This window comes from Olea europaea, chromosome 12 (genome assembly GCF_002742605.1).
Source record: "Olea europaea var. sylvestris chromosome 12, O_europaea_v1, whole genome shotgun sequence".
NCBI classification, from domain to species: Eukaryota; Viridiplantae; Streptophyta; class Magnoliopsida; order Lamiales; family Oleaceae; genus Olea; species Olea europaea.
This window is the reverse complement of record NC_036248.1, coordinates 1,093,877-1,107,830: the sequence shown is the minus strand read 5'-3', so window position 1 is coordinate 1,107,830 and position 13,954 is coordinate 1,093,877. Positions and strand designations below refer to the sequence as shown.

At 38.5% G+C, this 13,954-nt stretch overlaps 2 protein-coding genes across 2 annotated transcripts; one reads left to right on the top strand and one right to left on the bottom strand.

The window, feature by feature from the left end:
• The first annotated feature begins 5,263 nt into the window (after window positions 1–5,263).
• LOC111405083 (RING-H2 finger protein ATL60-like) lies at window positions 5,264–6,467 on the top strand. Its single transcript, XM_023033789.1, has one exon. It carries the CDS (start codon window positions 5,565–5,567, stop codon window positions 6,312–6,314), a length of 750 nt encoding a protein of 249 aa, XP_022889557.1. The 5' UTR covers window positions 5,264–5,564; the 3' UTR covers window positions 6,315–6,467.
• A 674-nt stretch (window positions 6,468–7,141) lies between these two features.
• Window positions 7,142–8,202, bottom strand: LOC111406909. Its single transcript, XM_023036271.1, has 3 exons — window positions 7,983–8,202; window positions 7,775–7,864; window positions 7,142–7,695 (listed from the first exon to the last, which is right to left on the bottom strand). The coding sequence occupies exons 2-3, from the start codon at window positions 7,856–7,858 to the stop codon at window positions 7,354–7,356; spliced, it is 426 nt and encodes a 141-aa protein (XP_022892039.1). The 5' UTR covers window positions 7,859–7,864; window positions 7,983–8,202; the 3' UTR covers window positions 7,142–7,353.
• Window positions 8,203–13,954: the final 5,752 nt, after the last annotated feature.

Sequence of the window (13,954 nt, the reverse complement as noted above, 5' to 3'; positions counted from 1 at the left end):
AAAGTGTGGGACTAATATGCAATTTCTCAAATTGCATCTACAATAATTGAGGGACCAATATACAATTTCCAAAATTTAAATCCCACTCGACAACAATAGTTTTTTTTTTCGATTACTGTTCATCATCTTCCAAAAAAATAAAAAATTGCAGTTTTCTCAAATTTTGCTCAAAACTTTGAAAGGTTATAACTTCCTCAATTTATGCTCTTTATACCGTTGGAAATATCTCAAGAAGATTTATCCAAACATATCAAATGAGAATCATAAAACACAATGTGGAAGAAGTTATTATCTGATGAATTTTTCAGATTTTACAGATTTTCTATGCAAAAATCAGATTTACATATAGATATCGGGAGGTCATAACTTCTTCATTCCAAGCCCAAAATTTATGTTCTTTATACCGTTGGAAAGGTCTCAAGAAGATCTATCCAACCATGGCACACAAAGCATAGTTTGGAAGAAGTTATCATGTGATGAAATTTCAGATTTTATCAATTTTCACTCCATAAATCAGATTTATATCTAAATTCAAGAGGTCATAACTTTCTCATTTCAAGTCCAAAATTAATGATCTTTATATCATTCGAAAGGTATTGAGAAGATCTATCAAATCATACCAAATAGACAGCATGTAACTTAATGTTTAAAAAGTTATCATGTGATGGAGTTTTGGGTTTTATCAAGTTCCATGCAAAAAATTCAGATTATCGTCCAAATTTCAAAACTTCTTTCTTTCAAGTCCAAATTTGAGTTCTTTATATGGTTGGAAAGCTTATGAGAAGACCTTTCTAACCACACTAATCTTGCTGCATGAAAATGGATGAATAGATGGCAGTAAATTATCAAATGATGCTATTAAATACCACATAAGGTTTCAAAATTTTGCGTACAAGATTCATAACCCAATTCTATCATATAATGGCATAATTAAGCATGAATTACAGCAAGGAATTCAACCTTATTGCTCTGATACCAATGTAGGAAAATCGTAACATGATTTGACATGAATTTCAGGTCAATAAACTTACTTGAAATGATGAATTTCAAGATCTTTGTGTAGTTGAATCACATTGCCTTCAAATCTTCAAAATCTGCATTTTATTGTACTCCAGTGGTCCAAATCCCGATCATAATAGAAGGGTATTACTATCCACAATCTAAGTGTCATTTCTTGTGAGATTTCATGCCAAAAATGTGATTCTAAGGTCTTTTCAATTTTGGTGTGAATTCATATACGAATTTTCACTATATTTTTCATACCACCTTATTGTTCCTTTTTCCACAACTTCTATATAGAGTTTTAAGTAGTTATTTGGGAGTTATAGATTTGAATTCTAAATTCAAACCACTTCCTTCAACCCTTATAAAATCTTGCGAGTCGGATCACCCCACATGGGACGCATTATCCGTATTTTCCAACAATATAAAAAAAGCTCTTAAAGCAAAAATAATTATTACTAGAACATCATGCTAAGAACACCTGCACATCTATTTATGCCCTAAACGTATCACAAATCATTTCACTAAAAATGGCAATGATAATGCAATTATGCACCACATTATTGCGCTGGAGCAGCTAGACAAAATCAACGGTGAACAAGATACAAAATTTACAGCAGACTAAGCTACAAAGTAATTTTCCACAGACTACCAACAATAAAATGCCCAGGATATTTTTACATGAGGATCCTTTTTGTTTCAATAAAGGGAGACGGAGAAAAAAGGGGAAAGAAACATAGCACATAAATCGTTAATCTTCTTGGTCATTCCCTTGATTTCCTTCTCAACTTTCTTTATGCTAGTAGAATAAGGTCCCATGCCCTACATGCATCATTCCAAGAACTTCAACGAAAGAGTGGTGGGTGAGGGCTTAATATTTAAAACCCAGTAAAAAACAGTCCCATTCAAGAATTACTTGTTCCAATGGCCACTAAACTTAGATTCATGTCTTTAATTGGTCACTAAAGTTTAAAATATCGAGTTTTGATCACTAAACTTAGATCCATGTCTTTGATTGTTCACTGAAATTTAAAATGTCGAGTTTTGACCACCGAACCTTAGAAAATATTGTACTATACTCACTAGCAGAAATGTTGAACTTTGAAAAATGTCGAGTTTACAAGAAGTAATGTACAATATTTTTCAAAATTCAGTGGTCAAAACTCGACATTTTAAACTTTAGTAACAAATTAAAGACGTGGACCTAAGTTTAGTAATCATTGAAACAATTAACTCCCCATTCAATTATTGATGGTATTCTTAAATCAGCACTATTTATTCATTAAACTAAATGATAACCTCTGCATATGCAAAGAAAAATCTAAAAATTTCAACTAAAATGAGTAGGAAAATAGATAAAAGAGCAAATTTTGAGAACAATGGTCTGTTTGATTGCAAGAATGGAGTTTGATTGGAAAGAAAACGAATTTCAGAAAATTGAATTGCCTATAACTTATTTTACTGGGAATTGTCAATTAAATGTGTTTGATTTATATAGTTTTTCACTTGAAAAAAATATTGAAATTTTGGATCTTTTGGTGTTCGTTTGGTTTTATTTTTCATAAAATTTGTCAATTAAAGTGATAGAATTTGTTACAATTGAGAATAAAATTTGTTTCAATTGCCCAAAAAAAAACCTAGAAAACAAAAAATCACCAAATCTATGGGAAAATCAATTCCTCAAAGGGTGGAAAAGGGGTCACATGGGGTGTTGCCAAAAATATTTAATTGTGTTTTTACAGTGTAATTTGTTTTGCTTATTCAAAAATAAAATGAACAAATAATTTTACTCTATCTTTAAGAAAATTGTGGAGAGAAAACATAATCTGAGACAATTTATGTTAATTGGAGAATAAAAATGCGATAAAATAGTTTGAGACGAAATGTGATAATGTGTAAATATTAAGAACATTTTATACAACTAAAATATAATTTAGTCATTAAAAATTGGGTGTGAATATATTTAGCCTAGAAGAATATATAAACATAAAAAGTTTTAATGTTAAATTTCAATTTTAATGAAATAAATAGTGTGATGGAAGTCATAAAACAAACATCCACGTGAACACGTGGCACAATCTCCTTCATCTTTTGTTTTCAAACGCTACACTGGATAATTCCCTCCTTTGTCCGAGCATTTGCCTGTAACCTTAAGTGCGTGACACGTTATGACAGCCTCGGAATACCCAAAAATAACTTCCCCAAGTGGGACCCACCTATTTTCCTCTACAACGTCATCACAGCGCCGGAATCATCGTCCATCACTGGACCCCGCCGTGACCCTTTTTTCCACACTGGAAAATGAAAATTGGCAAATATTTAACATTAGTCCATTTCTCAACTAGAAAGTTAGTCCTCATACTCCTTGCTCTCAATAATAACCACATTGTAATGTAGGGATGGAAACGAATCGAACTCGGGCTCGGCTCGATTAAAATTGTCGAGCTTTTTTGCGAACTCGAGGCTGGCTGAGCTTTTAAATAGGCTCAGTCTGAGCCTTTGCTCGTGCTTTTTCCGGGCCAAGTCGGGCAAACTCGTTTTCTCCCTTTTTTTTTTTAATAATTCCTGAACTGCTACCTTAAAATGCAGCAGTTTGCTGCCCTTTGGCAGCGTCTAATTTAAATTATTAATTTTATCAAGTTGAGAAACGCAACTAACTTTATCTCGTTATTACTTACGACCACGGATGATTTAAGATTCAATCAGATGTAATTTGTATCTCACAATCACAACTCCTTGTGATTAACAAATTACAAATATTTGAATCTACGGACTCTATTATTTATTTAATTGTCTATTAATTAAATAATAGATCTGCCATTTAATTGCATTAATTATATATAAAAGTATTTATGTCCAAAGTTGATTGGACCTAGGGCATAATACTTACACGGACCACAAACAAATCAATGCTAGCAACTTCCAGGATCAAAATCTTGAAGGTCACGTTCCTAAAATAAATTTTAATTTAGCACGCTTAATAAAAACCAGGGGTGTTACAATATTTTTTGTATAACTTTTCAATCTAAAATTTACAAAAGGAATGACAATCTAATGTTGATGAACTAACTTATTTTTCTTGAACTTTGCTATTTGTACACTGATTTTTAATATTTTGATTGACACTTGCATTGTTGCAAGTGTCAATTAGGTAAAAAATCGTTTGAAATTTAAATTGTTCAATAGGATAATATCACATGACAAAGTGTAAACTAAAAAATACATGTAGCAAGATTGATTCTTCTTCTGTAACCTCAACCAACTTCCCACAAAGCCATTTCTTACATAGTTCGGGCCGCATTTCAATTTTCTCAGATCGAAAGTTTAGCCCATCGGCTTCTGTCCACTCTCCTCAATGCCATCTATTGAAGAGTTACTCCTATTATCCAACTCTGGTGGGGGAAAATGTCTGTAACTTCTAAGTAAATCATTGTTACGGGAATTTGAAGACACTGCACTACCATTTAAGAAATCTGGCACAACTAACTTGTTGAAATTCAAGCCTTGTTGAAATTATCCTTTTTCATAAAATTTCTCAATTAAATAATACTATATAACTTAACCCGATGGTTCTAACTTCAAAATGCTAAGAACGAGTTTATGTTTTCTTTGAATAGAGAAGTTATATTTTTTGCCTAATTAAATGCAATGAGTTCTAGTGACCCATCGATTTATATTACAATGTCAATTAAAATGATATTTGAGCATCCATTCTAAAAACATTCTCCCATTCCGTTCCACTTCCTGCTTGTTTTCTCTTTCCCATCTAAGTGCTTGTTTGGTAGAGATTTTGTTAATTGATTTTTTGACCGTTAGAGGTAAAGTGAATTCTATCTGTGAGAGAAAAATTCAAAAATGACGGCTAAATAGTGAAATAACGGTCAAAAAATTAATTTTAATTGAATTTTAAACCGTACCAAACATGCTCTAAATTCTTTATGGTCATTGCTTCATTGCCCGCCTTAAAGTGGCAAAAGGAAAACGGAATGTCACTCCTTTTATCCCCTCTGAAAGAAGGATTTTCAATATGTATATTGTGATTTTTGTTGCTTTATTTTACTCAAATGAAATAATTCCTTTTTTTTTTTTTTTTTCAAATATTTTGTGATAATCTGACTTGATTTAAGTTCATAAAAAAAGGCGACTGGTAGTTTGAGTTTGAACTCTTCTCCGTTTACCCAGTCAAACGCCCCCCGTGTCTATTTAATTTCCAGGCAACTCATTCCCCGTTGACGGCTCTTTCCAGTCGTCCTCCAATTTTATTGAAATTTCTGCCCATATAATTAACTACATTCTTTTCAGAATAGCTCACAATTTCCATCCTGTTATTCTTTCCTCATTGTATTAGTCTATCGTTTAGACAAGAAAATTCCTAGGTGGGTTCTGCGTAAAATTTCACAAAATCAGAAATTTTAAGGAATTCACTCAAAATTTCAATCAAATTCAGAGTTATCCCATCTGGGTTTCGTCTATAAGATCAGGATTTAGTTCAAATCCATCATCAAAGCACAAAAAGTTTCTATCATTTTGTCATTCGCTTTAAAAATCGCACAAAATATAAAATGAGCGAATCACCGAATATAGGCGACGCAAATGTGATTGAGGTCTCGGGGAAGATGATACTGATGACTATAACAGTCATCATCTTCCTTGTAGTCTGTGTCTTTTGCGGACACCTTTATGCCAAATGGGTCTGGAACCGCCGCCGAGAGAACAGCACCACAGGGCCGGGCAACCAAGTAACGGCCTTGCGTAGTGGTCTCGATCCCACTATCCTCAGAACCATACCTGTAGTAATATATTATCCCAATGAGTTCAAAGATGGATTGGAATGTGCAGTGTGTCTTTCTGAGGTCTCACAAGGGGAAAAAACCAGGTTTCTACCAAAATGCAATCATGGGTTTCATATGGATTGCATTGATATGTGGTTCCAATCTCATTCCACTTGTCCTCTTTGTCGAGACTTTATTTCGAATCCTAGTAATCCTGAAGACACTGTAATTCAAACCCCAATTGAAGAAAATTCAGGCCAACCACCAAATATTCCCACCAATGTGTTGTTCTGGGGTAATGAGACTCAAGTTAGTACATTTGGACCTTGTTTAGAGGATGGCACTGCTTCGTCTCAACCCCCTTGCTCGTCGACAAACGGGATGCTTGTGATTGACATTCCAAGACAGATTAACGAAGAGGAAGATGAAAAATCGCCAGTCCCTTCGCGTTTGAAAAGGCTTCTGAGTGGTAGTATGAAGTTCAACCCTTGGAGTCCTAGAAATGAGGATATGGTACGAGAAAGTAGCAGTCAGAGTTGATATCCTCATCCAAATGTCTCCATGTAATTATACACAAATTTTTCAGTAGGGGAGTGTGATACTGCAGTTAAAGATCCTCTCTTTTTTAATTGTAAAATATATATTTTTTACCATTATTTTATAATTCCAGTAATATTTCTAATTTTTCCTCCACTTCACATGTTTATTTGTTCTATTTTTATTTTTTTTTTAATTCTTGGAGGAGATGAAACATATACAGCTTAGAAAACATATGGGCTCTCTGCTTGAGGGTGAAAGTGATTCCGTTTCTTTTACAGAAGAGTGCTAGGGAAATTACACTCCAGTTTGTCGACATTGGAAGCTATGACGTTACAATTATAAGAAATTTATTTGTTATACAAATTTTCTCTGAGTCTGCCTCTTTATATGTTGAGCTATGACGTTACAATTATAAGAAATTTATTTGTTATACAAATTTTCTCTGAGTCTGCCTCTTTATATGTTGATTATACCAACTTCGTTTCTTTTCTTGCTTTCATTTGATTGTTCAGTGATTATAACAAATGGCATACTATAATTCAGAAACGATTCAGAGCACTTGAACTTGAAGGATGCCTATTGTCGAAGTCCCATTTTTTTGAATATTGTTTACATTTAGTACGCGCTTTGTTATTATGCCCTTGTTTAAGCCCTATTCTTTTGGGAAAATTCATTTTTCAACAGTATTTTGACATCATTTCAACCACACATTCTTCAATAAAATAATATTACACGCAAATCTAAAATATTTCCTTATTTTTTAACCACACATTTTCCATCAATATACTATTCAAAAATTCATTCTTTCCCAAAAAAATGGGGGCTCAAACAAGGGCTATAATATATTATAGGCAAGAAGATGTTCCTTGCCACAAGCTTGGGAACTATATTTTTATCCAACCAAGCAGACAGTAATGAGCTTTGCTTTCTCTTCACAATCTGATAGTTTTACATAAACAAGCACCACAGCCATAACAAGATTTTCAAAATTACAATTCTTTACTAACAAAACTTACTTTTCAACTAACCAAACATGTTCTTAACTCACCAAGTAAACAGGTCCATAAGATAGAACATCTTGGGGATTGTTAAGCTGGCCAAGAGACATATAGGGCACCTCATCCTCGACTCGCCTTGTTAAGTTTAAAAGACCTATGAGAGGTCCCAATGTCAGCCTACGGGCCCAGAATCCCCCAGTAATGCTAGCTCCAGTTCCGTCCGGTTTGCCATTTCTAGTCTCTCTTCTCAACCAGGAAAATAAGGAACTTTTCCAGGATTTCTTGTTCCTTTTCCCCTTATCTAATTTTTTCTTTCCAGCTTCTTCATGGGGTGCAGAAATCAAATTCCCATCGAATCCATTCATTCTTGGTTCTTCCAAGAACTGAAGTCAAAAATCAAAAATAATTATATTAGATAATATCCACTTGAAAATCTAAATATTCGGATAAAAACAAAAAGACCTGTGTAACGTATGTTTGGTAATCAAATTCATAACCACAGTAATCCGTAGTTGTGTGTTTTCGGCTCATTGTAGATGTCTTCATTCTTGCCTGAAATTCAAAGAAAAAGCTTAATCGATTGATGAAGGAAAATATTGTGCATTTCATATCTAATACGACCAGAACCTCATTGGTTGGAAATTCGGAAAGATCACAGTTTCGTGCCTACCTTGTTACTGAGTGTTGTTCACTTACAGCACCAGCAGAGGCAAATAACACAAGCTTTTATATTCATTTCATTGATGCAATTACTATTTACTACACTTTACGATTTTGTGTTATTTTTTTCAGGTGGAAAACGTAAAGGCCAGCTAACTGACTGGGTAGTTAAGCTCCCAATGATGTTACATAGAAAAGGAAGGTGTCGTATTTGAGAACAAAAAAGGACACTCTCGGGCCAACAAATAAAATTTTAAAAACAGGGGAAAAGGGAGAGTCGCATCAGCGTTTTGTACTTGTAACCAATAATGAGTCGAGTTGAGTGAACAAAACAATACGTTCAATCGTGCCACGGCCGGCCGAATGGAATATATTTGTGTAAGGACTGATTTTCCTATTCTTTGATATGCTTACCTTCCAACAAACTCCAAAGAACATAATTACCCTTTTTTTGCTTTAGCTTTGCAGATTTGAGAGACATTTGCATGTGCAAAGACTATAAGAAAGGAATATTTGAAATGAAACCCGTTAAGCAGTGTCTTTAGTGGGTGTACTAACTAATAATTAAGAAGATAAAAGTTTTCTAGGCCCTTTTTCGAGGGAAATAAGAATCATTAATGCAAAGGTGGGTGACAAAAGCACAAAAGATGGGAGTGTTTCATGCAATTGGAAATGAATGTTTGATATAACCAAGTATTTGTTCCCGACGTATTTATCCCGAGGACTCTATTTCGTCGATATGTCTACCAATATGCTCGGGACATATGTGCTCGGGTATCTCCATATGCCCGAGCTATTAGCCCCAAGAATTATTCGACAATCATTCGACATGTCATCGGGATTATGACCTACGTCAACACCTTATCCAACGAGAAATTTATTCTGACTAAAAATCCTCAACTCATGTCTCCTATGCCTAGAAGAACTCTATTGGTATCACAGTTATATCGCAATTCAAACTCCTATCTCGTGCAGGACTCATTAGGATAAGATTGCAAAATCAAGCTATCCTGCTACAGGTGCACTACGGAATCCTAGTATGAACACACCACCTACCTCTATAAATACAACACCTTGAGCCATTATTTAGGTACGTTTTTCATTGTTCTCCAGCACATAGCCTCACGCACAAAATTCCCATTCTGACTTAAGCATCGGAGGGGCGACGAGAACACACCTCGTTGCCTTTGTTTCAGGTACCGGAAGATCACGTTCATACTCCTTATCAGTCATCAAGCTCGGAAAATCTATAGGTATGATTTTTGGTAGTATCATTGGCGCCGTCTGTGGGAATCGCTACCAAAAGCCATGGTAAACACACGATCAGGTCTTCCACCAGCAAGCTCATCCGCTCCAAACCAACCCCCTCCTGAGGATATCCCTGTTCCTCAAGAGGAATCATCAGAAGTGCCAGAGCCCCAGCCGACAGTCGTCACTACTGGAGCCTTTGAAGAGCTCAGACAACAGGTCGCCACACTGACTCAGCTGCTAAGTCAAAGAAATTAGCATCCTTCACCCACACCGGCACCCCAGGGGGGTTTTATGGCTGATGCTCGAGAATGGAGGAGCAGGGGCCTTAGGAATACCACATGTGACCTCGGCCTCGAGATCAGTGACCATGGAGTCCGAGGAACTCGCTAGGATTATTCAAGAAGGAATTACGGCGGGCCTACTTCAGGGCAACAAAGGGACGACAAGATTCAGTCCCAATACTCCATTTACTCCCGAGATATTAACATTCCCCTTGCCAGACAAATTTAAGTATCCTAGGATCAAAGAATATGATGGGACCACCGATCCAATCAATCATCTTAACGTATACACGGACGTCATGAATCTATAGGTCACACCAGATCAGGTGATGTGCAAGGCCTTCCCGCAAACTTTGACGAATGTTGCTAGGGATTGGTTCTCAACCTTAGAGCCCAACTCTATAGCCTCATTCTCGGATTTGGCGAACAAGTTCTCTGCTTTCTTCGCAAGCAGTAAACGCATAAAGAAGACAGTGGCTTCCCTCATGCAACTTAGACAAGGGCAAAATGAGACCCTACATGACTTCATGACCAGGTTCAACAAGGAAAGACTTCAGATTCCCGACCTACACATAACTGCAGCAGTTTCTAGCCTCACATATGCCATAAAGTGTGAGGCTTTCAAGATGTCTTTATCCAAAACTCCGCCAAAAATAGTGATCGAGCTTCTTACCCGAGCCGAGAAGTATATAAATATGGAGGAAACGCTGAACCCGAGAAAGGTTAGACCACCCCATGACAGGGTCGAGCATAAACGACAACACGACCCGAACCCCCGTGAAGAACAACATCGGAAAAGATAGAGACAGGAGGTTCCCCCGACGTCATTCACGCGTTTAAATACGCCAAAGACAAATATATTGATGGAAATCAAGGATATGAAGGAACTCAAATGGCCTGTCAGAATGAGGTCACCACCCGAATCCAGGGACATGAACAAGTACTGTGAGTTCCATCGGGATCATGGGCATACCACGGAGAACTGTAAGGCCTTGCAACGGGAGATTGAAGCCCTTATTAAAAGAGGACTCCTGAGTTCCTACGTCGGTAACGACAAACGCCCGAGGAATGATCGGGCAGGGAAAAAGCCCCTGAGACAAAAAGGGATGGTCAACCCACTGCTGGAATCATCAATATCATCATTGGGGATATTGCCTCGGGAGGAGACTCCAACAGTGGAAGAAAACATTATGCCCGACAATATGCCTTGACCTTTGGGATGCCTCATGGAAAGCTGGAGGATAGTACTTTTGGGACCGGGGATTTAGAAGGTGTATCACTTCCACATGATGATGCCTTGGTAATCTCAGCGATTGTGGCCAATTTTGAAGTAAAGAGAATCTTGGTTGACAACGGGAGTACGACCAATATACTTTCACAAGAAGCTTTTGCCAAAATGGAAATCTCATCTCAGCAGTTCAAAGCGGTTAAAACACCTCTCCAGGGGTTTGGGGGAGGAGTCATCACTCCAGAGGGTGTCGTCAAGCTTCCTCTAACGTTGGGTTCTAGCCAAAAGTAGGTTACAGAGATGACATCTTTTCAAGTGGTACGCATCTCAATGGCCTATAACGCTATTCTGGGAAGACCACTCCTGAACAAAATTAAACCTATTGTGTCTTCCTTCCACCTAGCCATGAAGTTTCCAACAAGTAATGGCGTTGGGGTCGTGCGTAGAGACCAAACAGCTGCCAGACAATGCTATGTTGCCAGCGTTCGGAAAATAAATAACGACGTCGTGCAAATCTCGAGGATGGAGCCCGAGGCCGGGCAACAAGTCAGACTTGCTCCTATCGAAGAATTGATGGAAATTGAGTCAAGCATGATAAGAAGGTGACGATTGGTTGGGATCTTGACGTCACCCTGAAGACAGAACTTGTTGGTTGCTTATCTCGCAACATTGACGTTTTTAACTGGAAGGTTGAGGATATGTCAGGGATAGACCCTAAAATTGCAGTCCATAGACTTAACATTAGCCCAGGGGCCCGATCAGTAAAGCAGAGGAAAAGACAGTTTGTCCCAGAACGCCGGGAGGTCATTCGCGAAGAAATTAACAAGCTCGTCAGTGCTCAATTCATTCGGGAGGTCCAATATCCCGATTGGCTTGCCAATGTTGTTTTAGTGAAAAAGGCCAATGGTAAGTGGAGGGTCTGCATTGACTTCACAGATCTTAACAAAGCATGTCCAAAGGATAGTTATCCCCTACCGCAGATTGATAACTTGGTGGATAGCACGTGTGGACATAAGCTCTACAACTTCTTGGATGCATTTTCTGGTTATCATCAAATCCTCATGGCCGAGGAAGATCAAGAAAAGACATCATTCATGGCCGATTCCGCCATATACTGTTATAAGGTCATGCCTTTCGGTTTGAAGAATGCAGGGGCAACATACCAAAGGCTCATCAACAAAGTCTTTGGTAACTTGATTGGAAGGAATGTGGAGGCGTACATTGATGACATGGTGGTCAAAAGCAAACAGGTGGACCAGCATATTTCAGATCTTGAAGAGGTTTTCGACACCTTGCGAAAGTACGGAATGAAGTTGAACCCCGCAAAATGTGCATTTGGCGTGGCCTCGGGCAAGTTCTTGGGCTTTATGATCACTCACCGGGGGATAGAGGCCAACCCTGACAAAATACAAGCCTTGGCGTCTATGGAATCACCAAGGAACAAGAAAGAGGTACAGAGGTTGACTGGTAGGATAGCAGCCTTGAACAGGTTCATGTCCCGAGCATCAGACAGGTGTTATCCTTTCTTCAAAGTCCTCAGAGGAAACCAAGGCTTTGATTGGAGTGAAGACTGTGAGAAAGCTTTTCAGGAGCTTAAGCAGACATTGGCATCTCCTCCTATCCTCACTAAGCCTGAGCCTGGTGACACCTTATTTTTGTACCTGGCCGTATCTCAAAACGAGGTCAACGGGGTCTTGGTGAAAGAGGTTAACAAAGTCCAACAACCTATCTACTATGTAAGCAAGGTCCTACTAGATGCGGAAACAAGGTATACTTTGGCGGAACAACTTGCCCTTGCCTTGGTTATAGCAGCAAGGAAACTCCGGCAGTATTTTCAGTCTCACACTATTGTGGTGTTCACTAATCAACCACTTAGGCATATACTTCAGAAGCCGGACGTATCGGGAAGACTGATGAGATGGGCAATCGAGCTTGGAGAATTTGACATAGAATTCAAACCACGCCCATCTATTAAAGGCCAAGTACTAGCCGATTTCATTGTAGAACTAACCCCTAGGCCTCGGGGGTCAGGTGACAGCTCGAGCATGAGCACTGATTTGGATACTTGGCAAATTTTTGTGGATGGAGCATCGAACTCCTTGGGCTCGGGCGCAGGGCGCATCATCATCAGCCCTGACAAACAAACAGAGATCTAATGTGCTCTTAAGTTCGAGTTTGAAGCAACCAACAACGAGGCCGAGTATGAGGCCGTCGTTATTGCTCTGGAGCTAGCCCTCTGCCTCGAGCTCGAGTTTGTAAAGATATTCAGCGATTCACAACTGGTGGTCGGACAGATTGAAGGATCATTTGAAAGGAAAGACGAGAAAATGAGTTTGTACTGTATGAAGGTTCAAGATCTTCAACGAAAATTCAAGAGTTGTGAAATTGCAAAAATTGCTCGAAAGGACAACGGAAAAGCCGACGCATTATCCAGGCTTGTGTTCATGGGGGTAGACGACCTTGACAGAACAGTTCACATTAAAATCATCACAGAACCCAGCATCAGTCAAATCCTCAACATCATGGACATTGACAACGAACCATCCTGCATGGACCCAATCATAGAATTCATCACAAGTGGAAATCTACCAAGCGATGCCAGGTTGGCTAGAAGCATCAGAGCTTGAGCTCCTAGGTACTGCATGATCAGCGGTGTCCTCTTTCGCAGAAGTATTACTCTTCCATACCTAAGGTACCTCAGACCATCAGAGTCATCCCAGGCCCTTGCTGAAGTTCATGAAGGTGTGTGCGGGAATCATCAAGGAGCCAGGGCCTTAGCCTTTAAACTCGTACGATATGGGTACTATTGGCCAACTATGAAAAAAGATGCCTCAGAATATGTTAAAAGATGTGATAGGTGCTAGAGGTTTGGTAATGTTATCCACTCACCAACCGAAGACCTCACCAACATTAACTGTTCGGCCCCGTTTGAACAATGAGGAGTTGATATCCTCGGCCCATTTCCTGTGGCAAGAGGTCAATTAAAGTTTGTTGCTGTAGCCGTAGAGTACTTCACAAAATGGGTAGAGGCCGAACCTCTCGCCACAATATCGGAGCCCAAGCTAAGAGCCTTCACTTGGAGATCTATCATTTGCAGGTTTGGGATACCAAAGGTCCTCATCACCGACAATGGCAGGCAATTTGACAATCAACAGTTTAGGGACTTTTGCTCAAACCTCGGGATTGATCACCGTCTGACATCTGTTTCGCATCCTCAGAGCA